The sequence below is a fragment of the Dasypus novemcinctus genome, chromosome 11 (assembly GCF_030445035.2).
Source record: "Dasypus novemcinctus isolate mDasNov1 chromosome 11, mDasNov1.1.hap2, whole genome shotgun sequence".
Taxonomy (NCBI): domain Eukaryota; kingdom Metazoa; phylum Chordata; class Mammalia; order Cingulata; family Dasypodidae; genus Dasypus; species Dasypus novemcinctus.
The window spans coordinates 93603530-93631281 of NC_080683.1; the positions used below are offsets into that span (position 1 = coordinate 93603530).

A 27752-nucleotide genomic window follows, 5' to 3' on the forward strand; every position below is an offset into this window, starting at 1 on the left:
AACCAGTCGAACGCGGAAAAAAGGAGCAGGCGGAGGGCAGCGCGGGGCTGTAGTTCAGTAGGCCCGCCTGGCTCTGGGCCGCGGGCCTCCCAGCCCGGGACTCTGCGCCTGCGCCCGCCGGGCCGCGGTCTGCTCTCCTGGCGCGGCCGCCGTCTCGGCAGCAGTGCTCTGTCTCGCAGTGTGGGCGATCCATGGGCTGCGGCGACGGTCACGATGACAGATTACGGCGAGGAGCAGCGCAACGAGCTGGAAGCTCTGGAGTCCATCTACCCCGACTCCTTCACAGGTGACTTCTGCGGCCGCGAGCTCGCAGCCGCCCCGGGGTGGAGTGGGGCGGGCCGGACCCGCCGCAGCCCTCAGACCCCGGGTCCGAACTGGAGAAGCGGCAGCGAGACCGCGCGGCCACCTCGCTTGCCACTAAGTCCTCAAGTTCTCTCCAAGTGTTCAGTTACTAGTAACTCTGCGGCTGTTTACACTTTCCCCTCTTTCCCGAAATCCTAAAGTCTAGACCAGGCTGGTGAGGTCTCTGGATAGTGTCAGGCCTGGAACTGAGTCCGGGGCATTTTGGTGTCTGTGTAACCCACTCATACTTTAGTGAAATACACCAAGAGAAAAAAGACAAACTCCAAGAGGGATTAGTCTTTCTTTTCCAGAACCTCAAAAGTGCCTTTTTCCACATTTTCAACATTATTGAGCTCGAAGCCCTTTTTCACACCGTTTTGTTTTACTTTCAAGTTTTTCAGAATTCGGGTTGCTGTTCTCGGTCACCCAGAATCGGTTTTGAGCCTAACATAGTCCCTGAAATTTGTCGGGTTATTTTTTCTTTTTTCATTATTTTGGCATTCTGCAGAGTGCTTAATGAAATGTGTGACCCAAATTCCATTTCCGCTGTAGACTTGGAGGTTGTTAGAGTGGAAGGAATATTAGACAACATCTAGCGCGGAGTCGTTGCAAGCATGGTAATGGAGGTTACAGAAAGGTGAATGAATGGTTTGCTCTGGGTTAGCCATTGAATTACAGAAAGGGCTGTACTAAGGAGTTAGGTCAAGAATCTACCCTTTCACCTTCCAGATGTGTGGAACTTGGGGCGCAGCTCCTGTGGAGGAATGAGAGGGAGGAGAAGAATACATGTAGGTTTGGCTAGTTTAAAATAAGGTTTATGAGAAGTTATTAGGTATATTTTAAACGAAAAGAATTCTTCTGTATTAAGCCATCCTTCAGAAGATTCTGAAAATGCTGCAGGTAAACTTATCAATATGGCTTATCTCACACTAAGTTTTTGAGAAGCTATCAAAAAAAGCCAACATGAATGAGTAGAACCTATTGTATGGGGTTTATGTTTCCCTTCCCTTCCTTTAAGTGTTCTCCATCATTGCTTGTCAGAATTCTTAATATAAAGCACCTTACTTTAACTCATAAACTCCAACTCCTCTCCTTTTCACTGTATAGCTTAGTTTTCATGGCTCCACCTTTTGACCATTGCTTGCAGTGGTAGCACATTTTGTTCTGCTTTGCCAACAGGCAGTTGTCTCTCAGCTACCCCTGAACAGCTCCAGTCCCGTTCATGTTCTCTCTCATCAGCAGTACAGCTTACTGTGAGACTGTGAAGGGGATGAGTGAAGAGGGGGGTTGAAAGTGTCATTATCTGGGTGTGTATGAAGCGTGGCTCCCTTCTCTATCCTTGCTCATGTGCTGATGTCTAAATAAGACAAAATTGGATCAGCAGTGAGTATATTCTTAATCATGACATTTGGTCATTTCCAGTGATTTGGAAATGTAGTAGGCATGAACACTGTGAAGCAGATTCAGAAAAGTATAGGATGGGGGAGCGGACGTGGCTCATCTGATTAGAGTGTCCCGTCTACCACATGGAGGGTCCAGGGTTGGATCCCCTGGGCCTCCTGACCTGGTGTGGTAAGCTGGCCCATGCACAGCTTTGGAATAAATTTCTTTTTCCTGTTCTTTTTAGAATCAGTCTCAGCTGTGATAGAAAACCCTAAATAACAGTGGTTTAAACAAGGTAGATATTTAATGCTTTTGCCCATAAATGAAAGCTGTGGCAGCCGTAGTCCATGAAGTTCTCAGGCACCAGGCTTCTAATAACTCAGCTGTTTGTTGTCCTTGATGTGTGTTCTTAAACTCATGGTCCAGTATGTGAGTATTGTCTTTCCAGACAGGAGCATAAATGAAGACATGGATAAAAAGAGAGGTAAAAGCTGGTTTTTAAAGGAAATTTACTGGGGCAACTGTCAAAGGACATATCTCCTGGAGTTTAGGCATTTGGTGAGACCTAGCTGGAAGAGAGACTGGGAAGTGTAGTCTTTCTTCTGGGTGGTCACTATGCTCAGTTAAAAATGATATCACTTAAAAAAAAAAGGAGAGAAGATATTGGGGGACTGTTAGCAGTATTCCCCCCAGTCCCCCAATATCCTTTTTCTTTCACAATTTTTTTTCAATAGTGGCAGTTTGGTGTAGTGGGTATTAACTGTGTCCTTGCATAAATTGTATACCTCTCTGAGGCTCAGTTTCTCTACCTGTTTAATGGAGAATAATGTATATGCAAGTACCTTGTAGCCATTAAGCAAATATAAGATATTCTTCACTAAAAATTTATCATCTTAGTTGTTGACTCTTCTAATAGTCTGGCTTTGAAATTCCTAGTCTTTCTCAACAGGGTTGATTTCCATCTCCTTTAGCTGCACATGAATATAGCCACTCTTTGGAGATGCCATTTCTAAAAATTTAGCCTCTGAAACTTCCCTTTCTGTCCATAACCTTTTAGCCTTCCAATTCTTTCACTCCCTTGCTTTTACTGAATATGCCTCTCATCATGATTTCTCATGGGTTAACAGTTCATCAGCTTCTTCCTGCTCCAGATTGCCTCCCTATTCAACCTGTCAAGGTCAGATAGTTCGGTGATGTTCTTGCCAACACCCCCTTTCCTTCTGATTTCCTCATTTATCATATATTTCCCTTTATGCACTGTTAGGAGCTCAGTCCTGGGGGGGGGGGGCGGGAGGGTGAGAAATAGAAATCTAGATAAGTAATTTACAACAAAATGTGATAATTCTGCCCTAGAGGTACATGTTGAATGCAGCAGGAACAAAGGGGATGGGGAGGGTCTGAGCTGTTTTGGAGAACAGAAGATTAAGGAGGATTTAACAGGTGAATGAGACTGGGGGAAGGGTATTCAGACATGAGACACAATATGCACAGTAGCATGGTGCCATGAGAGAGCAAAATGTCCAAAGGACAAGTGGTTTGTTGTTGATACAACATACAGTAAGAAATGAGAGTCATGGAAAAGAATCAGATATGATGAGTAGGTGGGGACCAGGCCACAAAGGGCCTTGCCAGGAATTTAGCTATGATTTTAAGGCCATTTTTCCCCACATGACTGTACAGACACTTTGTAGACACTGCCATGTCATACTCAGATCCTGATAGTTGGGGCAGCTTCATTCAAAAAAATAAGCTTCCACTGTGTGCCTGAAATATGAACTAGGCCTAGAGCTGCAGGGTGCCTAAGAGTTACCTCCTGAGAGCATCCATGTTGCTCAAATGTGGCCACTCTCTAAGCCAAACTCACATTGTAAATGCATTACCTTCCATCCAGTGTGGGACATGACTCCCAAGGTGAACCTCTCTCGTGCCAAGGGATTACTACCAATCACTAACTGGTGATACAACTAGAAAGAGACCTTGAATAAAAGGGTCAGCTCAGACCAGCAGAATATGTCAGCCTACATGTAGGATCATGTGTTAAAAATTTGCTTTTTGACTTTGAATAAAAGGGGGAAATGGCAAAGACAAATGAGTTTATATGGCTAAGAGTCTTCAAAAAAGAGTCAGGAGGTCATCAGAGGGGTCGCGCTTATACACACCTTGGCATGACCCCAGAAAAAGCCAAAGTAGATACAACCCTAGGTACTGGTTCTCCCGAAGGCTACAGAGATCCACAGGCTATATGGTCATGGCAGATGGATTTGGAGTTCTGTGCCGTGTCAGAGGGCCTTACTTTGGAATTTGTGCTCCTGAATGTGATGGTGCTGGACTCAGATGTGACCTTTCTACACATGCCTCTTCTGTCTCTTTTACTGAACCTGTGGTTGACACTAGGGATGGTGTATACTCAGAGGACTTGAATCTCTGGACTGCCCATGTGCCAGCTGGGCTCTGAGCCTCAGCAGAATTGCAACTCCTACTCTCTAGTTCGTTGGACTTACCCAGGTCAGCTAACAGGGTGGTGAAGATGGTCAACCACCATACTAGGGAATCAAGAGTGCCTACAACTGCAAGCAGAAGAATTGCATCCATCATCCATGTGGAATCTAAGCCCCCTCTTGATCTAGAGGTGGAGTGGACATCACCATCCCAGGGTCCACAGAATGGAGGAATAAAATATGGATTAGAGTGGACTTACTGATATTCTACTATAAAACTATTGTGATGAGTAATAGAAGAAATTGTAGCATTGAGGTGGAGAAAGTGGCCACAGTAGTTGCTGAGGGCAGGGAGAGGGAAGAAGAGATGTGATGTGGGGGCATTTTGGGGATTTTGAGTTGTCCTAAATGATATTGCAGGGTCAGATGCTGTACTTATATATCCTGCCATAACCCACTGAATGTACTGGAGGAGAGTGTGAACTACAGGGTAAACTATTATCCATGTGGTGCAGCAGTGCATTAAGTGTGCCACAGTGATGGGGGAGGTTGTTGGTGTGAGAGGAGTGGGCTGGGGGTTGGGGGTATACAGGAACCTCTTATGTTTTTTAATGTAACATTTTTTGTGATGTATATATCTTCAAAAAAATACCATTTACAAAAATGGGGTGGGGAGTGGAATATATGGGAACCTCTTATGTTTTTTTTAAAAGATTTATTTATTTATTTATTATTTCTCTCCCCTTCCCTGCCCCCCAGTTGCCTGCTCTCTGTGCCCATTCGCTGTGTGTTTTTCCGTGTCCCCTTGTATTCTTGTCAGAGGCACTGGGAATCTGTGTCTCTTTTTGTTGTTTCATCTTACTGCGTCAGCTCTCCTTGTGTGCAGCTCCATCCATGGGCAGGCTGCACTTCCTTTTGTGCCGGGTGGCTCTCCTTACGGGGTGCACTCCTTGCGCGTGGGCCTCCCCTACGCAGGGGACACCCCTGTGTGGCAGGGCACTCCTTGCATGCATCAGCACTGCACATGGGCCAGCTCCACACGGGTCAAGGAGGCCTGGGGTTTGAACCTTGGACCTCTCATGTGGTAGACAGACGCCCTAGCCATTGGGCCAAGTCTGCTTCCCTCAACTCCTTGAAACTCTGTTCCCTTGATTTTCATTACACTGTTGTCTCAACTGTTTATACCTCTCACGGATGCTTCTTTTCTCTAAATCTCTGCCACTTTTTCCTTCAACTTTGCCACACAAATTTACAATGCTGGTATCAGCCCCTGGCCCTTATTTCTCCTTGTCACCTCATTTAGTCTAATGACTTTAGCTATCACCTCTCTGGATGATCCCAAATTCCAGTGCAACTCTCCTTAACGACATCTGACCATTTTTGATGGTCTATTCTACATCTCTAGAATACCCTGTGTCCTTGCAATTTACCATATCTGATTTTCTCCTGTACTTGTCATTTTTGCTAGTGGCACCACCATCCTCAGCCTGCAAATTCAAAATGTCATCACCATTTGAGATTCTTCCTGTTCCTTGCCTTTCTGAGAGCTGCCAGCCTAGTTCAGAACCTCCTTATCCTTTGCTTAGACTATTGCAACAGCTGCCTAGTGTTCATCTTACTCTTCTCATTTCCCTCTTTCCATTTTATGCATCACTGCAAGATTTATCTTCCTGTGTTTGGAAATACAGTTCTGACTACATTACTCTGATCAAAATCTATCACTGTCCACCATTAAAAGTTCAACCATATTTTCAACACCTGGGTCCACCAGACTGAATAATTTATTATTCCCTGTACATTTGTTAAGCTTTCCCACCATTATGCCCTTGCTGATGTAGCACTCTCACTTACATTCCCTTTATTTCTCCTTTCCAAGAAGCCACTTGTAATTACAGCCTAGCTCAAACAATGTCCCTGGAATTTCTCAGCTGGAAATCTTTTTCTTTCCTCCCCTCCCCTCCCCTCCCCTCCCCTCCCCTCCCCTCCCCTCCCCTCCTGTTTAGCCTTGGACAAATTATTTAAAAGCTCTGTCTCAGTTTCCAAAGTTGGGATGATAACTGTATTTAACTGATTCTAAGACACATTCTTTTCACATTTTAACATTTATGGCGTGAATTTATATACAGTAAGTTGCATGTCACAGTTTTATAGGCAGTTTTTTTTTTCTTTCTTTCTTAGTGGTACCTAAAGTAGGGTGTATGTCTCATACTTGATGGTGCCTTAAGTTTGGTGAAATAAAGCAATAATTTGAGATTGTGATCTTGATATAAGGGTTTAAGAATCTTATGCAAATGCAAGGCACAGCACATGGAAAAAAGCATTGTTCAATAAATGTTAACTTGTTATTGGGGCCCTGACTTACAGTCCTAGAAAATGGACATAAGTTGGAATGTCATTGGGTCGAACCCTTATTTCTGTAAAGTGTTTATATTTCATGGCATGCAAATGTTAACATTGGTCATGGAAGGAAATAATGAACCACAACAAATATATTTTACACACATTGTTTAAAAAAATAGGTAAAGCCAATCATATTATTAAAGGTTTATTTTAATTACCTTTCAGGGCTTTTTAAGTATGACTGTACTACCTAATGAGGTCTATTAAAATATGAGTCTGATGGATAAGAGTTCTTTTATCTTACTGAAAAGCAACTTTCTTGTCATTATAGGTGTTCATCCTTTCTTCAAGTATTTTTAAAATTAAAATTAAAATAAGGTGTCTGTCTTGAAAATATTATTGATAATGAATATTTATGAAGCCTTCTGAAAGTTCCTGAGCAGTCAAAGCTGAGCAGTCTCTGAGGTGACTTATTCAGTGATCCCTCACTCTTTGATTTTCGAGTTTGCTGAGTGGCTGTCAGCATAAACAGGTGCCAGTACTTCCCAGGCATGGCTGAGGCATAGGCTTTTCTCACTAGCCTAGCAGCAATCAGTGTGGCCTTGGAATTTCCTTGTTTATTCTTCTAATGGTCTTGAATGCAAGTTTCCCTTGTTAGTATTCATCTCCTTTAGTCCATTAATTTAGTTATTCTTTTATTGAGTTTCTAGATACTGACAAGCACTGATCTGGGAGCCTTCAGAAAGTTTTTATAGTATTCTTGTGGTGTAATAAATAATAAACAGTTGTATGTATCAGATAGACATCAGGCTGTAAAATTATATATAATGCTTTCTTATTTATATGAATATTGACTTAGATGTTTTGTCTTGCCTAATACATTGTAAGCAGTTAGATAATTTTAATTCCTAGCTGATTTATTTTATAATTCCATTAAAGATAGTACAGGTTCAATAAGTATTTGTGAGAGAATAAAATTTGGTCCTAGAGACATTTTAGGAGAGATAGCAAAAAGTTGTATATACTGTAACAAATTGTTATTTGCTGTTTATCATGGAGATTCTGTGGTATATGTATAAAAATTAGTGATAATACTAAATGTTTATCAGTAGGTAAGTGCTGGTTTAAAACATCAAACTTTTTTTTCTATTCTATTTGGAATTTTTTTAGAATGTAATTTTTCATACATTCTTTTATTTCAGTAAATTACTTAATTTAATAAAAGGTAAATTAGTTACTATAATCCATACTGAGTGACGGTGCACCAAAATGTGTTCATCAATCGCAATGAATGTATCACATTAATGAAAGAAGTTGTTAATGTGGGGAAAACTGGGAGGTGTGGGGGTTAGGGCATATGGGAATCCCTTCTATTTTTTAATGTAACATTTTATGTAATCTTAGTATCTTTTAAAAATAAATAAAAATTATATTTTTAAAAAGTAAATTACTTAATTTTTGTAATTGATTTGATAAAACTCCAAGAGGGTATCTACTATAGATATTTCTTTCCAGATTAAGACAGCCCCACATTTAAATACAAAGTAGATGGGTATAGTAGTAACATTTAAATGTTCTCTTCAGTCTGTATTTTTGGAAATGGAAATACAGGCTAGGAACCAGTTTCCAGGATTATATAGTGATACTTTGCTAATAAGGAAAAGCATCTGTCTTAAGCATCTTAATAACTTAAATTTTATGTATATTTTCTTACAGTATTATCAGAAAATCCACCCAGCTTTACCATTACTGTGACATCTGAGGCTGGAGAAAATGATGAAAGTAAGTGCTAAGCAAAAATACTTATGGTTTTTCTAAGCTTCTTTCTCAGGAATTTCACTCATTCTGTAACTATTGTGCTAGACGTTTTAGGTGGGGAGGTACTCAGGTGTGTTAATAATCTAGTAATACATGTTTGCATTTCCAGTCAGTATTTAGTATATGAACAAGACTCCTAGAGAAATTGAGAGGATTTCAACAAGATATATCCTGGCACAATAATCTTATTTTTAAAAAGCAGAAACAGAGATGTTAACAGTATAACAGATGGACAAAGAATAGGCATTTCTATTCAAAAAAAAATTTTTTTTTTTAGATTTATTTTATTTCTCTCCCCTTCCCCCCCCCCCCAGTTGTCTGTTCTTTTTGTCCATTTGCTGTGTGTTCTTGTTTTTGTCCTCTTCTGTTGTTGTCAGCAGCACAGGAATCTGTGTTTCTATTTGTTGCATCATCTTGCTGCATCAGCTCTCCATGTGTGTGGCACCATTCTTGGGCAGGCTGCACATTCTTTCGCGCTGGGCAGCTCTCCTTACGGGGCACACTCCTTGCGTGTGGGGCTCCCCTATGTGGGGGACACCCCTGCGTGGCACGGCACTCCTTGCGTGCATCAGCACTGCGCATGGGCCAGCTCCACGTGAGTCAGGGAGGCCCAGGGTTTGAACCTCAGACGTCTCAGGTGGTAAACGGACGCCCTAAGCACTGGGCCAATTCTGCCACCTCTATTCAGAATTTTACATGCAAACATGTTTCAGTGGTTGCAAGGGAGTTGTTGAGTAATTATTATTTGCATAATTATTTTTCTCTTTGGAAAGATAGTTTATAAGACATTTGCTGTTATATGTGGGACTGGATGAAAACCTACATTTCTTTCTTTAGGATGGATATTCAGCTAATGTTATTTAAATATGTATAAATAAAGCAGATATAACAGCCATTGTATAACTATAGAAGCAAAGTAAAAATACAACTTGAAATAAACTATAAAAACAGTAAGTTAAAATGTAATTTATAGGGAAGTGGATTTGGCTCACCTGATAGAGCATCTGCCTACCACATGGGAGGTCCAGGTTCAAACGCAGGGCCTCCTGACCCATGTGGTGAGCTGGCCCATACGCAGTGCTGATGTGTGCAAGGAGTGCCATGCCACACAGGGGTGTCCCCCGCATAGGGGAGCCTGCCCAGGAGTGGCACTGCACACATGGAGAGCCAACGCAACAAGATGACACAACAACAAAAAAAGAGAGACACAGTTTCCCAGTGCCCCTGACAAGAATACAAGTGGACACAGAAGAACACACAGTGAAGGGACACAGAGAGCAGACAACTGGGGGGGGGGGATAAATAAAAAAATAAATCTTAAAAATAATGTAATTTATATATGACAGGTACCGTTGGGTATCTTCAACTGAGTTCTGCCTTCAATCCTACTGTTTTTGTAGTTCATCTGAATAATAGTACAATTTGTTAAAAACATTATAGGAATTGGCATTGATGACCTCAGGGATGTTTTCCTTTTTTAGGCTATGTATTAGTCAGCCAAAGGGGTGCTGATATAAAATACCAGGAATTGACTGGTTTTTATAAAGGATATTTCTTTGGGGTAGAAGCTTACAGTTACCAGGTCATAAAGCCTAAGTTACTTCCCTCACCAAAGTCTATTGCCACATGTTGGAGCAAGATGGCTTCCAGTGTCTGCCAGCGTTCAGGCTTCCTGGGTTCCTCTCTTCCCCAGGGCTTATTTCTCTCCGGGCTCAGCTCCTCTGTTTTCTCCACAAGGTAGCTGTAGACTATGAGGCTCTCTAGGCTTTGCCTCTCTCCACAAGGCCAGCTGTAGACTATCAGGCAGCCGATTCTGTTTCTCTCTCCAGGGCTTGATTCTCTCTGGGCTCAGCTGCTCTGCCCCTCTGTCCTTGCTTCCAGCTCAAAACTCCAACTCTGTCCTTTGCCAGAATTTTATCTCTTAGTTTCCACCCACCAATGGGTGGGGACTCAACACCCTACTGATGTGGCACAATCAAAGCCCTAATCATAATTTAATCACGCCCAGGTACAGACCAGTTTGCAAACATAATCCAATATCTATTTTTGGAATTCATGAACTATATCAAACTGCTGCAGGCTATTAGCCAGAATTCTTTCATTTGTAGTCTACAATAACCAATTTTAATGATATCACTTGGTAAGTCTAAATCTGCTTATGCAATTGAAAATGAGGTTAGTGTTGAGATATTATTGAATCTGAATTAAAAGGGTATTGAATATACCTATTTACTACTAAGTTGATAGCCAATAAACTCTTGCAGACAAATACATGAAAATTTTTTCTATAATGCCTTAAAGCACAAAATAGATGTTGGACTGGCTGCTCTTCAAACTGTATAAAATTTCTCTTTGTAAAGAAGAACATGACATTGTTTGGGCTTCATATGATGCCATTAGGGGTGCTGAAATGGTGTGGCAGTTCTCATAAAATAATTCAGTATATGATTTTAAGATTTTACTGAAATGAAAACCAGAGTTGAAAAATTTCTGCAGAAAGTTCCCATATTCTTAATAATATCTCTATAGTCCATCCCCTCATTTTGAGAAATACTTTTAAAACTATTTCTTTAGAACAAATTCCTAGATTGTCCTTTTTTTTCCCCCAAAAATTCCATTTTAAGGAACCACCACTAGAAATGGGGCAGAAGGCCTCGTCATAAAATTTCTAAAAGTAGAATATTATTGATCATTAAAATTTTTTTAAAAGATCAGTCTTACTGATAACTAAAAAACACTAATTAAAATAAAAATAAGATTCCATCCTGTCCTGCAAATTGTCATTATTGGTGAGGACAGATACTCCAGTGTCTTAGTGGGAGTATAAAATGCCACACATGTTCAGGAGAGCCATTGGGATCATGAAGCGGGACATTTAAAAATATTTTTAAAATGTTTGATCCAAGGAGTAGCTCCATTTATGTGGTATTTGTTCTTTGAAAAGAATTACGACACAAAAATATACATACAAGAATGTTTATTGTGTCATTGTTCTAATGGGGAAAAAAGGAAAAATATTAAATAACCAATAAATGATAACATAATTATTTCATTAAATATTTAGAGACTTGGAAAGATGTTCATGTTATATTTGAGGTATATACTTTATACGTAAAATAAATAGAATTTTGTTTAAAATGTGAATACATGCATAGAAACTAAGTAAATATTATAAAAGGGTATAATAGGATCAGACCTCCTTTGTGATGGGATTATTTGTGATTTTATTTTTCCCTTTTTCTTATATTCCTAAAAATTCCACAGTGAACCTCATTACTTTTTAAAGAAATCAATTTATTGATACATATTCATACAGCATACAGTTCACTCAGTGTTTGCAATCTGTGGTTTCTGGTAAAATCACATAGTTGTGCATTCATCACTTATTCATTATTAGAGCATTTTCACTAATAATCATATAATAAAAAAGACAAGCCAAAAAAAAAAACCTCTATCCCTTAATAATCATGTCCCAATCTCTATCCTTCCCCTGGTTTCTGTCACTCTAATTTATTTGTATTTATATTTTGTATAGACGGAGTCAAACAATATATAGTACCTTTTGTCTAGTTTCTTTCACTTAGTATATTTCCTTTTTATTTTATCCTTAATGGAAGATAATTAATATATTACACTATGCTACTATCCATCGGTTGCTTTGGTTACATTTTTGCCTGATATTAACATCTTGTAACATTAACATACATTTGTTCATAGAAGTCTTTTTATTTGCAGTATTATCCAAACTCATATTTCATGTGAGGTTTGGCTATGCTATACAGTCCCGTGTTACTTTTTCCTAGCTTTCCTTGTAGTAATAAACATGACCTATATTACTTCTAAGAGTAGACTTGATGAAAGTAGAATTGATAAATTTTTGTTCTAGCAATAAAGTTAGAAACTTTAATGAGAAAAGGAAGAAAAATGCCAAAACACATTGTGTATTTCTTACTGATCTAACATTTAGTCTTTTGCATTTGTTGATTCATAAAGTTCTTTCTTTAATGTCATACGCAAAAAATTCAAACAAAATATGAGACCAGCAAGTTTGAAGATGTCCTTGTTGCCTCCCATGGAGACAAATCTATACTGAGTTACTTCATCAAAATAAGGTTTTAGTAATTAAATTCTGAAGTACAAGAAAGATCATATCTAAATAAAGGACCATTGTGAATTATAAAATTTTAACAAAATCTTCAGCAGTACCGCTTAATTGTAAACCTCCTGACTTGGCTAGGGGAGAGCCTGGGAAAATTGAAATGTACTGTGGTGCTGCCCAGAGAGGCACCTTGCACTGATGCACCTGTCAGAATCTCATTCCCATATATGTGTCAGATGTGGGAGATCTATAAATTGGTGTGGAGCATAGGCCAAAAGTATATAAGTGAGAATATATACATGAGTTAGGTTAAATGTTTCCCAGGCAACTTATCAAATTGTCTAGTTCAAAACCAGGTCATCTGGCAACCCCTTTTGGCATTAGGCAAATATAAATATAGATTCCAGGCCTTACAGTCAGATCTTCGGCATCTGGAAACTGGCTCTGACAGATGCTTGAAAATAGCCTAAGGTTGTACTTTTTCTGTGTAATATATTCAGTGTCATTTTAAAAAGATTGGCTTTTACTTTTGTCATATGCAGTATCGTAAAATGCTGACAAGTAGTAAATGTTTTTCATGTGTAAAAAACTTTTTTTGGTTTTTGTTTTGGTATTCCCATTTGTTTTCACTTATCTCTTGGAGGGATGTGCTGCTTGCAACAGTGATTATCTATCTGTTCTCATAGTAACCTTGTTTTTCTTTAATAGGAAAATCTAGTGTGCTATTTTTAAATGACACGTTGTAAATTAAGGACTGATTCACCAGAGATGTTGACTTCTCTATACTTGATGTTTTAAGTTATGCACATCAAACTCTTGTGTCTTAGCTGTCCAGACTACGCTGAAGTTTACATATAGTGAAAAATACCCAGACGAAGCTCCCCTTTATGAAATATTCTCCCAGGAAAATCTAGACGATAATGATGTCACAGATGTTTTAAAATTATTAGCATTACAGGTAAGGAAATGGCATTTTATGTTTTCTGATGGCATTTTTTATTGGCCTTTTATTAATAGTGTGCATTAATTTCAGGAGTCAGAAAACACTATCAAATATTTGTAACCAGTACTTTTAACAACTGTAATTATGAGATGTGTTATCAGAAAGCATCTTGGTTTTTGTCTCCCTCTGTCCCTTTAAAATCTGAGCAAGCAAAGTACCCCTCACCCCTGGTTGAAATGCAGTCAGCTCCATGATTTTTCTGCTCACTTTTAGGTCATAAAAAATCCAACAGGTACTTGTAAATTGTAAACAGAGATTTTATTTGGTTCTTAGAATGTCTAGTCCCAGGTATAGTTAAAAATTCCAGCTTTAAAAAATTAAAACTCTAGGCCCCCTTTGACCTATGCAAGTTTCTTGCAGTCTGTTAAGAGGACTCATGATTTCTTTTCTTTTTCCCTTCTATCTCTTCTCCCTTAGTTTACAAGGAACAGGCATAGTTTCTGATCCCTTCAAGTTTAGGGAGGATTGGGGGTGTGGTTGTGGTGGGGAGAAATGGGTACAGGTAAGTTCTTACTTGATTAGCTCTGTTTGAGTATTAAACCACTGTCTGGGCTGGTCAGGTATTTACGGCTGACTCTTGCTCTGGTATATCACTCTTGTATATTTTCCAGAGCAGCCACTCTTCTCCATCCCACTCTTCCTCCCATTCTATCCTCTCCTACATACATACATACACACACACACACACACATTCACACATACACTAGCTTCTCACCCACAGTTCTCTTTGCTATATTGCCAAAGTAGCTGCCCAGTCTGTCTCTCACCTCAGGCTGATGTCTTAGATATTAGTCAGTCATTATTATATTATGCCCCCCTAGTCAAGGGTGGTCCTTGACTTGAAGAGAGAGGGTCTGCTCCCATCAACCTCAGGTAGAGGGAGGGTGAAACTCACATTAGCAGCCCTCTCTAGAAACATCCTTCTTAGAAATCTCTCAGTCTGCAGTCTTGACCCTTTTGCATCCTTGTGGGTACAGGGCTTTTGGGGGCTACGTAGCTGGTTTAGGAATACTTTCTTTGAAAAGTTATATCTTGGACTGGTATTTCACTTTGGAATGTCATATCTGTTATATTTCAGTGCCTCAGTCAAATTTTATGATCTTTATTCCTTTGATATGTTTTGTCATTGATAATGCTGCTAGTTTTATTTTGTGGGATTTTTTAAAAGTGTAAATAGATGTAGTTAGTTTGTTTGTAGCAAAGTATTATAGGCACATGGTTTTATAAAAGCCAAGAGTGCTAAAAGAATTATAGCTGAAAACTCTGCCATCCCCATATGCACCCCCTCCCCCAACTCCATTCAACCTTGGTGCCCAGGAGCAACCCCTTTCACTTCTTAAGCTATTTTTTTCTGGTATTTGCTTCCACATTTTAAAATAATGTTATTCTTCTCTTTCTTGATTAAACAATTTTAGTTACCTATTTTGAAAGAATAAAGATTTTAGCATTCTCTTCCCATTCACCTATGAAAAGTAATAGCAGTTTTTGGTTAAATTACTATTCAAGGTTTTAAAATTATGAACCCATAAGCAAAGTATCTGCTGCTGAGCCAATTACTTTGCTATGATTCCATAGCCTTTCTTGTATCTCTCTTCCTCTCCCACCCCGGATTCAATAATCACTTTTTTCTTTTTCTTTTTTTTTCATTTGAACTGTGACTAAATCTTCTCACATACTCCAATAGTCTCTCAACCAGGTTTGTTTTTTTTTCTTTTAATAGAGCCAAAATTTTCTTACAACCAGCCAGTTCTACATTTCTTCTTGGGTCCTTCTCTCTAAGAGCCTTACATACCCCTGCTCCAGTCCATCTTGATTGTTACTCAGTTGCTATGCAGTTATTGGCCTGTTTACCTTTATCCTGGCCATTACTTTACCTCTCATCTCTTGGCTATCCTATTTCTGGAACCCATGTAATCCTTTGTTTGCTCAAATCTTTTTTTGGTGAAACATTGTCCAGTAGCTCCTTGAAAAGAGGTGATGCTTTCTTCCCAGTTACTGGTGATCCTGGATTCCTCTGTCACATGGCAGGGCACATAGTGTATCTGCTGGTCTCTCTCTTCTGGATTTTGTTGCTTACCGCTCTTTGCTTCTGTGGCTTTCTCTCCCTCTCTCCCTCATTCCCTCTCTCCTTCCCTCTGTATTTATCCCATTTCTAAAGGACTCCAGTAAGAAGGTTAAGACCCACCCTGGGCCATGCCTTAATTGAAGTAATCTATTCAAAAGGTTCTACTTACAATAGGTTTACAACCACAGGAAATTAACTTTAAGAACATGATTTTCTGGGGTACAAAACGTTTCAGACCACTACAGGGAGCTTTTTTTTGTCCTTCAGTGCTTTTAATATTTCATTTCTGGAATATTTATGTTTTTAATTTTGTAGGCTTCTTTCTTGTTTTGTTTTGTTTTTTTTAAATGGCAGCCTCTTCTATGAATGAAACATACCTTCTCTTTTCTGAAGATATTTGTTATTCTTTAAAGTTTTCTTTTGCTTTACTGTCTCTTTGAGACTCTTTTTTTTTCTTACTTGGAAGTTTTTTCCTGTAGAGGAATTTTATCAGGTTACTGGTGACTTGGCTGTTCATTCATATTTAAAGGAAGGGGCTTGTCTTTGGTTCATTGTAGACTAATCAGGTGGGAAATGGGCATTTTGTTGGAGTTCTTGGAGTACTCTCTTAAACATCAGTACTTTCTCCAGTGTGGTTTAGTTTGCTCAGAGAATGGTCCTCCATTCTGCCTGTGAGTTTAAGCCTAACTGTTGGGGAAGCGAACTCAAAGTCTTATTGTTTAGAAAGCAGAATTTCACTTAACCCCCAAGTTTTTAATCCAGTCCCACTGTCCTTCTACCATCCTTAGTAAGGTAGATCAAGAGTAAATATCTCCCATTTCTGAAGGTGTATTTGGGGAAGGGGTCTAACTTCTCCTTTTAAAGACTTGCATACAATTCATCTGTTTTCTTGACTACCTTTTGTCTTTTTCCTCTCTACTCTAATGTGGAATCTTCTTGGGCTTCCACAGAGAAAAATCAATCTTGTTTCTCATTGGTATCTCTCTTTGCAGGCCCTACATTTAACCTCTTCGCTGTGCTAAATGACTTATAATTTCTTCCTCTGCTTCTTTTCCAATATTGTTGGTCAGGGTTTAAAGGTATTTCCTAGTTTTTTTAAGATAAAGTTTGTCTGTTTTTTTTGTTTTCCTAGTACTTTGGGAGACTTTTTAGAGTAGGGAGGGCAAGTAAAATCCTTCCCCCACTGTGTTAAAATCAGAAGTCCTAGTTTGCTTATTCTAAGAAGAATGGACAGGAAACACATTTTTATCTTAGAATGACTTCAATATACCAAGGACTATTGATCCTCTAAATGCTGGTATTATAAACATGTCTGGAGTTGAGGAATGAGGAGAGAAAGAAGATACATCAGACAGGAATTTTAGCTGGTTCTGGGCCCTGTTCACTGTGTTACCCCCTATGAAATGATTCTAGTTTTAACATCATTTGTCCTAACATGCTTCATTTTAGAACACTGCAGAGAATCTGGTTGGGTCATGCTCTGTTCAGTTGATTATTCAATCTGAATGATTTTTTCCGTGTATTTAATATTTTGTTTTAGACCTAAATTCCCTCCTTTTAAAAAGGCAGTTTTGATTTTCAAGTATAAGACCAACAAAACTATATTTCAGAAAAACTAATAAATATAGGGAAAGTCAACAAGAAAAAATAAAATTACTCTTAATCCCATAAGCTAATTATAACTATATATTAACATTTTGGTATGGTATTGTTGCAAACTTTTTTCTTATGCTTATATACATAGTTTCCCTCTGCCTCCCAAAATTAGAGCATTCTATACATAATATTTTGCTTTTTACTCAGAACAATGTATTTTAGGCAACTTTACATTTCAGTAGACAATGGAACTGCATATATACTTTTAAAACAACTTACAGTTGTTTCTCATTTTTTGGCTTATCTAGTAATTATTTGAACATTCTTATACATCACTACTTGTAAGTACTTTGAGAGAGATTTCCACTGAATCTTTAGTGTCTGGCACCAGCTATCTAATATTTGTTGGAAAAATTAATAGAATGAATTACTGATGAGAATAGTATTTTCTAGAAGTAGGATTGCTGTATTTAGAGGGTTGCATACTTTAAAATTTCATACATACTGCCAAATTGACTTACAAAATGGTTGTGCCAATTTATGATCTCACCCATAACCACTGAGATGTGTTTCCACATTTACTGCCAGTAGATATTTTCATTTGATATTATAATAATTTTAATTATATGTAATTACAGTTTGCATTTCTTTAATTACTAGTAATGTGGAAATATGTTTTACATGACTTCTGAGTTCTCTGTGTGAATGATTCTTATTTTTGTATTTGAATATTTAACTTCTTAATAAAACCTTTAAAGAGAGTTCTATATGGAGTGGATGTTTTCAGTAGAGATCTGTAATTTATTAGAGTACTTTGAGTAGTAAGGATTTCTTACTGGACTTTTGATATGTATTAAGTATGTATCAAAGTGACAGGCACTTCTGGACTTGGAGGTTTTACAGTCTGGTAAGGAATGTACACTAACAAACTTGAAATTGTTATTCTGTATGAAAAATACCATGTTGGGTGAAGTACAGAATTGTGTAGATGGCCATGGACTTGAGGCACTAGAGAAGCTCCCAACAGGAAGGTGACCCAGAAGGAAGAGTTTGCAAGGTCATCAAGGGAGTGAAAGTTTCAGGGTAGAGGAATAAGCTTATTAAAAGGAAGATTTTCATTTAATGATGAGAGAGATCATTATTTCTTGCTGGAACTTCCAGAAATATTGAATTACTTGAATTTAGAATTTGAGGCTGATGATGATAAGAGATGGAACTAAAGAGGTTAGTTACCGAAGGGCCTTATGGACTTGCTCCTAATTGGATTGGGAGTCTGTTGAGGGGTTTTAAGTAGGGAAGTGACTAGATCAGTTTTATGTTTTAAAAAATCTCTTCATCTTCTAAATTAGATTAACCCTGTGTGTATATTTTGGGGTTTCTGGGGAGGTTGGTGGCAGGGATGACAAGATTGGAGACTTTTAAAAAGACTGTTAGGAATTTCTTATAGTATTCCAAGCTAAAGATGATGGTATCCTGGGCTAGGGTGATGACAATATTGATAGAGAACAGTGGGAGGATTTAAATAAGAGGTAGAGAATAGATAAGAACTTATAATGGGATGTGGCTGTTCAAGTCAGAGGGATCTTGGTGTGATTCCCTGAGGAGAACCAGGAATAGGATTTGTGGAAAAGTTGATGGTTTCATTGATGAGGTGCTCGTGGAACATCAAGTGACTATGTCCAGAAGGCAGTTGTAACATGGATCTGGCACTCAGGTAAGAGGCTAGTTTAGAGTGACAGATTTAGTCATAGATTCGGATGCCCCTTTAAGGCGGATTTCAGTAGCTAGCCTGGACTCAAGGAGGGCTCTGAAGAGAACATGCTCACTCAGTTGCTGTTGAGGTGAGCCCAGTCAAAGAAATGCTTAAGAATATTTGCCTTGCTAAGTTACATGGTTCTATGCATCTAGGTTCAAGACTCACGCTTGTATATTCTGAAGTTATCTTTTTGTCTTCATTCTTGGAACCCTATCCCTTGTCTGTGAAGAAATAATATCTTGCTTATCTTATTTTTGCCTTCAGCTCCTGCCAACCTCCAAATAGATTTTAGAATTATAACCCTTTCATGAATTTGAGATGCGTTTACATATGGTATTTAGTCTTTCAGATTTAGAGAAAAAAGGTAAAGGTGAATCATAATATCATCTATATTCTTTATTCTTGCATTAAATAAGAAAGTCATCTGGGCCTCAAAGTTCAGTTCATTTTCAGTGCTCTTAAAATAGAAAGAGCTAAAATACTGAAAATATGCTGGAGAACTGATGTTACTAATTACTTTTTCTTTTTCTGAATTTTACCTACATTTATCATTATTGAACAAAATTTACTTAAATATCTATTTTAGATAAATGACTTTTTATTAGATGTCATTATATTCAGTTCTTTAATGCTCCTTCATCTACCTGTATGAACAATATGGTATAACTCACTGAAACAGTAGTCATTTAATAAATATATGGAGTTTAATGATTATGCTTAAAAAGCTTTTTAATTGGTTAAATTTGTTTTCCTGAGGAGTATATTTCTGACCATCTCATTCAGCCTTTTTTTTTTGTCACATAGGCAGAAGAAAATCTTGGTATGGTAATGATCTTTACTTTAGTGTCTGCTGTGCAAGAAAAATTAAATGAAATAGTAGATCAAATAAAAACTAGAAGAGAAGAAGAAAAGAAACAAAAAGAAAAAGAAGCAGAAGAAGCTGAAAAGGTATAAGTATTTTTTTCTTTAATTTAAATTAATTTTTTCTTTTTTCCTCTTTTTAAAAATTGCAATAATCTTTTGGAAATCATGAAAATAAATAAAAAGTAAAGGGCTCATGCAAGTAATACAAAGAATACAAATCTTTTCACTTAGAGTTTGGAATTATAAAAACCCCACCACAGTAGTTTAAATATTTACTAAATGTAAAGGAAACCTCAAATTCTGAAATGAAGTAAAAAAAAAAAAGAAAGAAAGATAAACTAATGTTATAAATTGATGTTTATTTAAAACATGTTAATACTGACAGCAAACAACCTTCTTCTTAACAGGTAGTAGCTATGGGGATATATTGCTTTGTTTTTTGGTAATAAGAATAAAAAACAGACTCTTCTAAAGTTGGGAAAAAAAAAAATAAGAGAGCAGCCAGTAAGGACAGAAATCAGGTGAACTCTTTCAAAATCTGAGACATTAATTTTCCGTGTTTCTCTTGTAGGTGGCTATATTCATTTGATTATAAGATTAATTAGTTTTTATTTTTGAACTGTTATCTTTCTGGTAATTTTGTCTTTTTTATTTTCTAAGCAATTATTTCATGGCACTCCTGTTACAATTGAGAATTTCTTAAGTTGGAAGGCCAAGTTTGATGCAGAGCTCTTAGAGATTAAAAAGAAACGAATGAAAGAAGAAGAACAAGCAGGAAAAAATAAATTGAGTGGTAAGACATCCCCATTCCTGTTCTCCCTAGTCTCCCTGTATCACATTTTATACAGCAAGAGGATCATTTGGACAGATTTCTATAAGGAAGTAATATACTTAGGCATTTAGGGCAAAAATAGAATATGTATTTATATCTATATGATAGTATTTCTTCAAACAAAATTATAAATAATTTTTATGGCTTATCTTTGATATAAATGTTGCAACTGGTAGATCCTGAGATAGAGGCAACATGACTTGCAGGCCTAAAGATCACAGACCTTAGAAGTGTTAGTGTCAGATCCGTTTGTCTTTCTAGGACTCTGAGGCTGACTTATTCCATTTTAATGAAAATAAATCTTATATGCCTCTGAGCTACTGAAAGGATTCAGAAATTTATTGAAATTAGCACAAAAAACACAGGTTTTCAGACTGTTTTTCTTTATATATATATATATATTTTAAGGGTCATAAGGAAGATGGAAGAATACTATGCCATTTGAATTAAATTTATTTATTTATTTTAGGGAAGCAGCTATTTGAAACAGATCATAATCTTGACACGTCTGATATCCAGTTCTTAGAGGATGGTAAGATAATTTTAAACTCTGAAAATTAAAGTGATAACTTCACTTAATTTTTCTATCCAAGACTGAAAAAAATAGATTTTGAAGAATAAATTTCTAAAATCCAATATGAACCATTGGAAATATTTGATCAATTTATATATTTTTAACTGACAGAAATTTTGTAGTGATTTTTTTTTTTAATTTTCTGATAAATATCAAAATTAGCAAGCAACAGATAGAAAATTATGGTCACCCTAGCTTCTTAACAACCAGTGAAGTGGGCCAGTATGACTCAAGTGACCTCTTTATCCTCAAATTCTATTATAAATCTCTGGAAACTGTATCCCATGATCTGGCATAGAATTTGTAAAACCGCACATCTGGACTTCTAGCATGTCCTCTATCCAATAAATTCCTACCTTTCTTACTACTCTTGCTGTCATTGGAGCATCTAGTCTCTTGTACTTTCCTTGTCCTTTTTCTTCTAGTAGTTGACTCTTTCAGGTCTCCCACTCATCCATCTGTCCATCCACTCCAAAGTATTTATTGCACCACTAGTATAAGCAAGCAAAATCTAGCCACTGAGGGAGCAGACAAGAACAGAATAGACAAATGCTCTGCCCTGCTGGACCTTATGGCCTACACATGTTGCCTAAATTGGGTTCCATACTCAGTCACACCTCCAATAGGATCTTAAACTCTGTGTTCCATTAATCTTCTGTTACACCCATTTTGCCAGCTGGGGATTCTCTAGTACCTGGCTTTTCAACCTTGTTCCTGGATTACCTGCTGGAGAAAGTTAAGAAGTGATGTTCATGTGACTACTTCTAAGTCATGATGCCTAACCTGACCTGGGATCTTACTGACATTCAGCACTTGAAAAAATGTGCATCTTAATATATTTTCTGTAGGTGCTCCAAGATGTTTATAGTCTCAAAATGAAAGACAGAAAGAAAAAATCAAAACTTAAAACAGCAAGAATGTGCTTATGTCCCCTTTGCACTTAAGGAGCTCATCTTTCCTCTTATTTTGCTGAGAAAATTCTAGTTCAGAAAAGCTTCATCTTATTCTGTCTTGCACATTAGTTTTAGTGTCTTTCTTCATTCTTGACTTGTTTCCCTGTATGTCCGAGTGTGTCCTCATAGCCAGTAAGTTACCAAAAGCTGCCTGTTGATTCTGTCTCTGAAATGTCTTCTCAGTTCAAATTACTCTCCAAATTTGAGTTTTATTATTTTTCACCTTGACTTTTGCAGTAGCCTCCTAAATTATCTCTCTAAAGCAGTCTTTTCTTCCTTTAATTACCCTTACCTACTCTATAGTCATGCCTCTGAGATGGTATTTCTAAAATCCATATTTAATCATGTCATTTTCTACCTTAAAATCTTTTACTCTTCTTTATTTTTAAAGATGCTTTAGATTACATAAATGTTACATTGAAAATATAGGGGATTCCCATATACCCCACCTTCTCCCCCTTCCATACTTTCCCCCATTAACAGCATCTTTCATTAGTGTAGTACATTTGTTACAATTGATGAATGTGTATTCAAGCATTGCTACTAACCATTATCTATAGTTTACATTTTGGTTTACTCCACCTCACAATTGTATGGGTTTTGGCAAAATATATAGTGGCCTGTATCCATCATTGCAATGCCATTCAGGACAATTCCAGTGTCCCCCAAATACCCCATGTTACACATATTCTTCCCTCCCTCTCCCCTCAGAACCTCTGGTGATCACTGTCTTTATATCAGTATTAAAAGTTCTTCCATTACTAGAATGATAATAAGTCTACTTTAGTCCATAGTTGCATTCCCCCCTTATGTTTGTTCCTTCCTCAATCTTGAGGATTTTGGAATGGTGATGCCCACTCAGTTTCTCATTGAGAGGGGGCTTAGATCCCATGGAGCAGATGGGTGGAACTGTCTTGCTTGCAATTATAGGTGCTCTCTGTTTTTTTGGGATCGGTGTTGTCTATCACATCCTTTTTTTTAGTTGTCCTGGGCAAGTCCGATGAACTGGAGAGTAGGTGTTAGCTGTAACTGTGCTGAGATTCAAGGCTCAACTGGCATATGGACAGCTGGATGATTTAATGGATATAGTGCTAATTGTAGATTCAAATAAAAAGAGCAGAAGAACCATGTGTAGGAAAATTGCACATGAGCCTCTCATACATATATTCCTTTCCTTAAAATATTTTGATGATTCCTTGTTGCTTAGAGGAAAAGTTTACCTATACAGTCCTCAACCTAACCCTCAACTGTGTTATCTTCAGGCATCTTTCCTTAAGAATATGTGTACCAGTTAGGAGTAATCAATGTCTGAGCTTTCCTCTCTGCCTTTGCATATACTTCTGCCTAGAATAACTTCACCCTGGCCCCTTTTCTTCCTTGTGGTTTCCATTTTATGGTTAAGATATTTCAGACATCATCTGCTCTGAAGTCTTCCCTACCTTGGATAGAAGCAGTTATTCTTTGGCCTAAACTTAGCGAATTATATTTTATTACTGAACCACTCACGGGCATGAAACAATGAATTGAATGTCAGTGACTAGAGTCCGAGAGGCAAGGAAGATGTAGCAATTTATGATAATTTAAGATTGCTGTATACCCTACCTTCATCTAATTCAGACAAGCTGAAGAGTGAAGATATTTATTGCAGAGCTCGGGTATTGCTTTCTGATAGAGTTTAGACTTTGGCATCTTGGAAAGGCAAGATCAATTTAAATATCAGTGAAATAACAGATATAGTTTAAATCTGCAGATAGTTGTGTTTTAATAATTCATATATCTGACACCTTTGGAAGTGAAAATTCCTGGATGATGGGTCAGCGATAATCAGTTTTTGTATAACCATGACAGTACATTGTCGTGTCCCATCATAATAATTCATTCTAGGAAGCTTCTTTTTATGACTGAACTTTTAGACAATGAACTGGAAGCATGAAGTTGCTCTAAATTTCTGAGTCTCTGCTGACCAGTACAGATTGCTCTTGCTATGATTTGCAGTTTGGGATTTTATCACTTGCACATTTAGGAGTTTCTGTTTGGTCCTGCCAATGAGCTGTATCTTTTATTCTTGAGTACAGGACTGAAGGTGAAATATTTTTGGTTTTTGCAGCTGGAAACAACGTAGAGGTGGATGAATCTTTGTTCCAGGAAATGGATGATTTGGAGCTGGAGGATGATGAAGATGACCCAGACTATAATCCTGCCAACCCAGAGAGTGACTCGACTGACTGATGAACTGCCCCTTTCTGCAGAGAGGCTTGACTGCCACAGCATCTGTGGCTATGCTGAGAGAGTTTTGATTTTCCTTTCTTTTTTTCTAAGAAAAAATGATTTTCAGGAGAATGCTCTTCTGATAACTTTCAACATTGAACTTAATAAACTGACCTTATAATTTGAAATATAAATGAAAATGTTTAGTTCCTCTTGTTGCTGGATGGCAGGTCGTGTCTTTATAATCATTTAGATTGGAGAAAGACCCTGCCTTTTATATCAAGACTTGAAGATAGGCTGCTTCTGTGCACAGGTGTGGATTGATATGTAATGAACTGGAGTAACTTGGAATTTCTGTGCTGGAGACAGTAGTTGTTTCTGGTTTTAAGTGTTGGCTTTCATATAAAGTATTAGAAAACTGAGATGAATAGAACATTAAACCTTCTGTATTCCAGCCTGCAGGCATGAGAAATTTAACAAAGCCATATACCCATATAGTCAAGAATGAAATGGACTTTAGTTTTATGGTAGTAGTTGAATCAGAATTGTCTGTGTTAAAATATATATATATATTCATAGGCCCTTCACAAGGGATTCATAACACTAAGCTCCCATCTGAATTTTAAAACAGTAAAGTCGCACCAGTTTAAAGGATGATTCTGCTGTACACTCCCAATTAAGAACCACTTGTCCTACAGTTATGAAAAGCTGAAATCTATATTTTTTGGTGTTTCTAATCAACCTGGCTGAAGGGGTCTGAATTCTGGGATATACCTGTCTAAGGGCACGATTCTCACTTCTGGAGGATTATCTAGAACTGAGCCAGACTGAGGTATCACTAATTTCTCAGCACTTCAGAGCTGGAAAGTTGGGGTCCAATGTGGTTCAGTGGTACTGTGTGTTTAGGCAGAGTAATGGAGGGCGCCAAGGCAGAAAAGATTGTTTCATGTTTCCAGTTCACTGTGATAATCTTCTTAGGCTTTTGTAAAGCACTGTGTGTGTATATACACATGAAGTATACATCCATGCACAGAAACTACATACACCCACATACAAAACATTTTTCTTAATAATTTGGACTGGCTGGCTCTCCAGATAGGAGAGCCAGGGTTCATGCAAGTTACTCTGTCATGGTAGTTTTGGAGGACTGAATCTTAACCCCAATAGAAAATGTATTATGACAAATAGCTGCCTCCAATCAGAAATACATATACCACATACAGACAACAATGTTTATCTCACACTTATTTTTAGAGTTAAACCATATAGATTAAAAGCAAATTAAGATAAAATATGATTAGGAGATTTTTAATATACTTTTCAAGGAATCCTCTCTTCAGTCTTGTTTAAGACCAGTAAAATGGAATATCAGTAATGTTCAGTTTCTATGCAGGTAGAAGCCCCCAAAGCATTTGTTATGTAAGATTTTGCTTTTTTTGAAGGAGAGACACTTTTTCAAGCTGATCAGCAGGTGCATAAGAAACTGGAAGAAGCCATTTAAGATGAAAAAAAAAGCAGTGATGAGCAATGTGGTGCCAGGGTTAATGAAGACTTAATCTTGAAGAATCAAGAATGTTTACCGCTCCCTCTCACACATTATTATATTTTTTTTAAAAAGAGACAAGTATACAGCTTTAAGAAAAAAGTGTTAGAGAATTGTCTCCTCCATATTGAAAACAGAGTTTAACATCTAATTGTTAGGGTTTCCTTTAGAGTCTTAAGTTTTATACATTTCCTCCTATTGAAGTAGATCTCCACCTTTGTCATTTCAGAATGTAGAGGGAAACTAATTTTGTGGAAATGAAGGTAGCCTGGTTATAAAGACACATTCCCAAGCGTTTTCATTCAGAGTAAACAGTTCATTTTGCTGTTGGCTTTGTATCCTGGGAATTAACCAAAGACTGTGCTGCTCCAACTGGAGCAGACACATTCTCATGATGTGTGGAAGTGTGACTGGTGGTATTTGAAGCAATAATTGGCCCTCCTCTTGGATTATTAGTTTTGCTCTTGGATTTGGGAAAATTGTTTTGTTTTTCCCGTCAGGCTAAGTTGCATAAAATAGAGGTTAAAAACAAATAGGTTTATTTATTGTTATATTGCTATAACGATGCCTGATGCAGAATAGGCACCTAATGAATTGTGAATGAATGAATTATGGAATAGGATGGAAAAATCACATGAATTTTAAAGATAAAACATGGAAGTTCAAAGAAATGTTCCATTTGCTATAGGTACCTTTGCCTAACGCTCCTAGACTCTGCATTACTTCACTCTTCCAGCAGGAGAGCCTCACAGGACAAGATAAATGCTGGTCTAAGGCATTTAGATCTGAACTTTGACATGAACATTTCCCAGTTGAAGTCAAACCAAGTAGTGTGCTCAGTAACACCTCAAGAGTGAAAAGGATGAGTTCTTTATTTTCGTTGTCACAAACTTCATTTATACATGTCCCAAGAAGCTAAGAGATGCATGCTTGGAGCCTAGAATAAAGGGCTAGTGATTTTTCAGTGTTTACGTGCTAGCCCTTTGTTAAGCATTAGGAGGATACAAACATAATGGGTAAACTACCCTCAAGTGAACATACATGTCAGGCAGCAAAACTAGGAGACATTGTGTGATACATGTCAAAATGAGTCACATTGCAAGAACTGTAGGAAGTAATTTTAGAAAAAGCCACTGAATTCTGAAGTGATAGGGAAAGTTTTTCAAAAGAGGTTATGTAAAGTGTGGATAGGGTATGGATAGGATGTGGCTAGGTGGAATGGAAGGGGTTGGAAAGCACAGCCAAAAATGCCTGGGCATAAAGGGGAGAGATAGGTCATGGACCTTTGTAAAGTGGTAGGTGCATGGTTTTTCATTTAAGTTTTCAGTGTGATAACATTAAGTGCCTCATGGAACTAAAGTTTAAAAAGAATCAAGTGGCCTAATTGCCCCTGGCATTAGGGTATGCCCTACATTGTTCCAAGGGATTAGAAGGTGAGTAGGCCTTGGATAAGGCATTGCTCTCTGTTCCTGCAGTGTAGGGAAAATGGCATGTCTTAAACTGGGCTGCTAGGTAGAACTGTAGAGAAAGTTCTCTGTACAAAGATATAAGGAACTTATTACCTTTGATGTGGGCAGCTATTCTAAAAATAGTGTTGGTACAATGCTACAAGACATCTAATGGAGGAGGTGCCTGTTTGGGCAGGTTAATTTAAGATCCGGCTCTAGGCTCTAAGTTTCTTTGCATGTTTGTAGTTTAGGCATCTTGGGATTCAATGCCTGAGGTCGTATAGCCCTATGTATTACTAGGGAGGTGGGTAGGTTCTGTGGGACCAGGCCATTCAACAGAGTAATCAGTAAATAGGAGACAGCTGTGCTCAGGAAGCCTTCCTTGCTTGGTCTCTTAAGTGGTGAGTATGTGACTGAATGGGAATTAGTATAACTGTTGATACTGAGAATTTAAAGCAGTTTTAATAAAACTTTATTATTTGCCATGCCA

General features: G+C 37.8%; 1 protein-coding gene across 1 annotated transcript; it reads left to right on the forward strand.

Moving 5' to 3' along the window:
- The first annotated feature begins 5 nt into the window (after positions 1–5).
- On the forward strand, positions 6–27752 carry RWDD1 (RWD domain containing 1). The gene is made up of 7 exons (XM_004471220.5): positions 6–286; positions 8220–8285; positions 13248–13378; positions 19645–19788; positions 20365–20497; positions 21006–21068; positions 24171–27752. Exons 1-7 carry the CDS (start codon positions 214–216, stop codon positions 24290–24292), a joined length of 732 nt encoding a protein of 243 aa, XP_004471277.1. The 5' UTR covers positions 6–213; the 3' UTR covers positions 24293–27752.

Excerpts from the sequence above, each read along its gene's own strand:
- RWDD1 (XM_004471220.5), top strand. The coding sequence starts at position 214 with ATGACAGATTACGGCGAGGAGCAGCGCAACGAGCTGGAAGCTCTGGAG. Across the intron at positions 8,286-13,247 it reads GGCTGGAGAAAATGATGAAA|CTGTCCAGACTACGCTGAAG; the intron begins GTAAGTGCTAAG and ends CTTGTGTCTTAG. Across the intron at positions 21,069-24,170 it reads TATCCAGTTCTTAGAGGATG|CTGGAAACAACGTAGAGGTG; the intron begins GTAAGATAATTT and ends TGGTTTTTGCAG.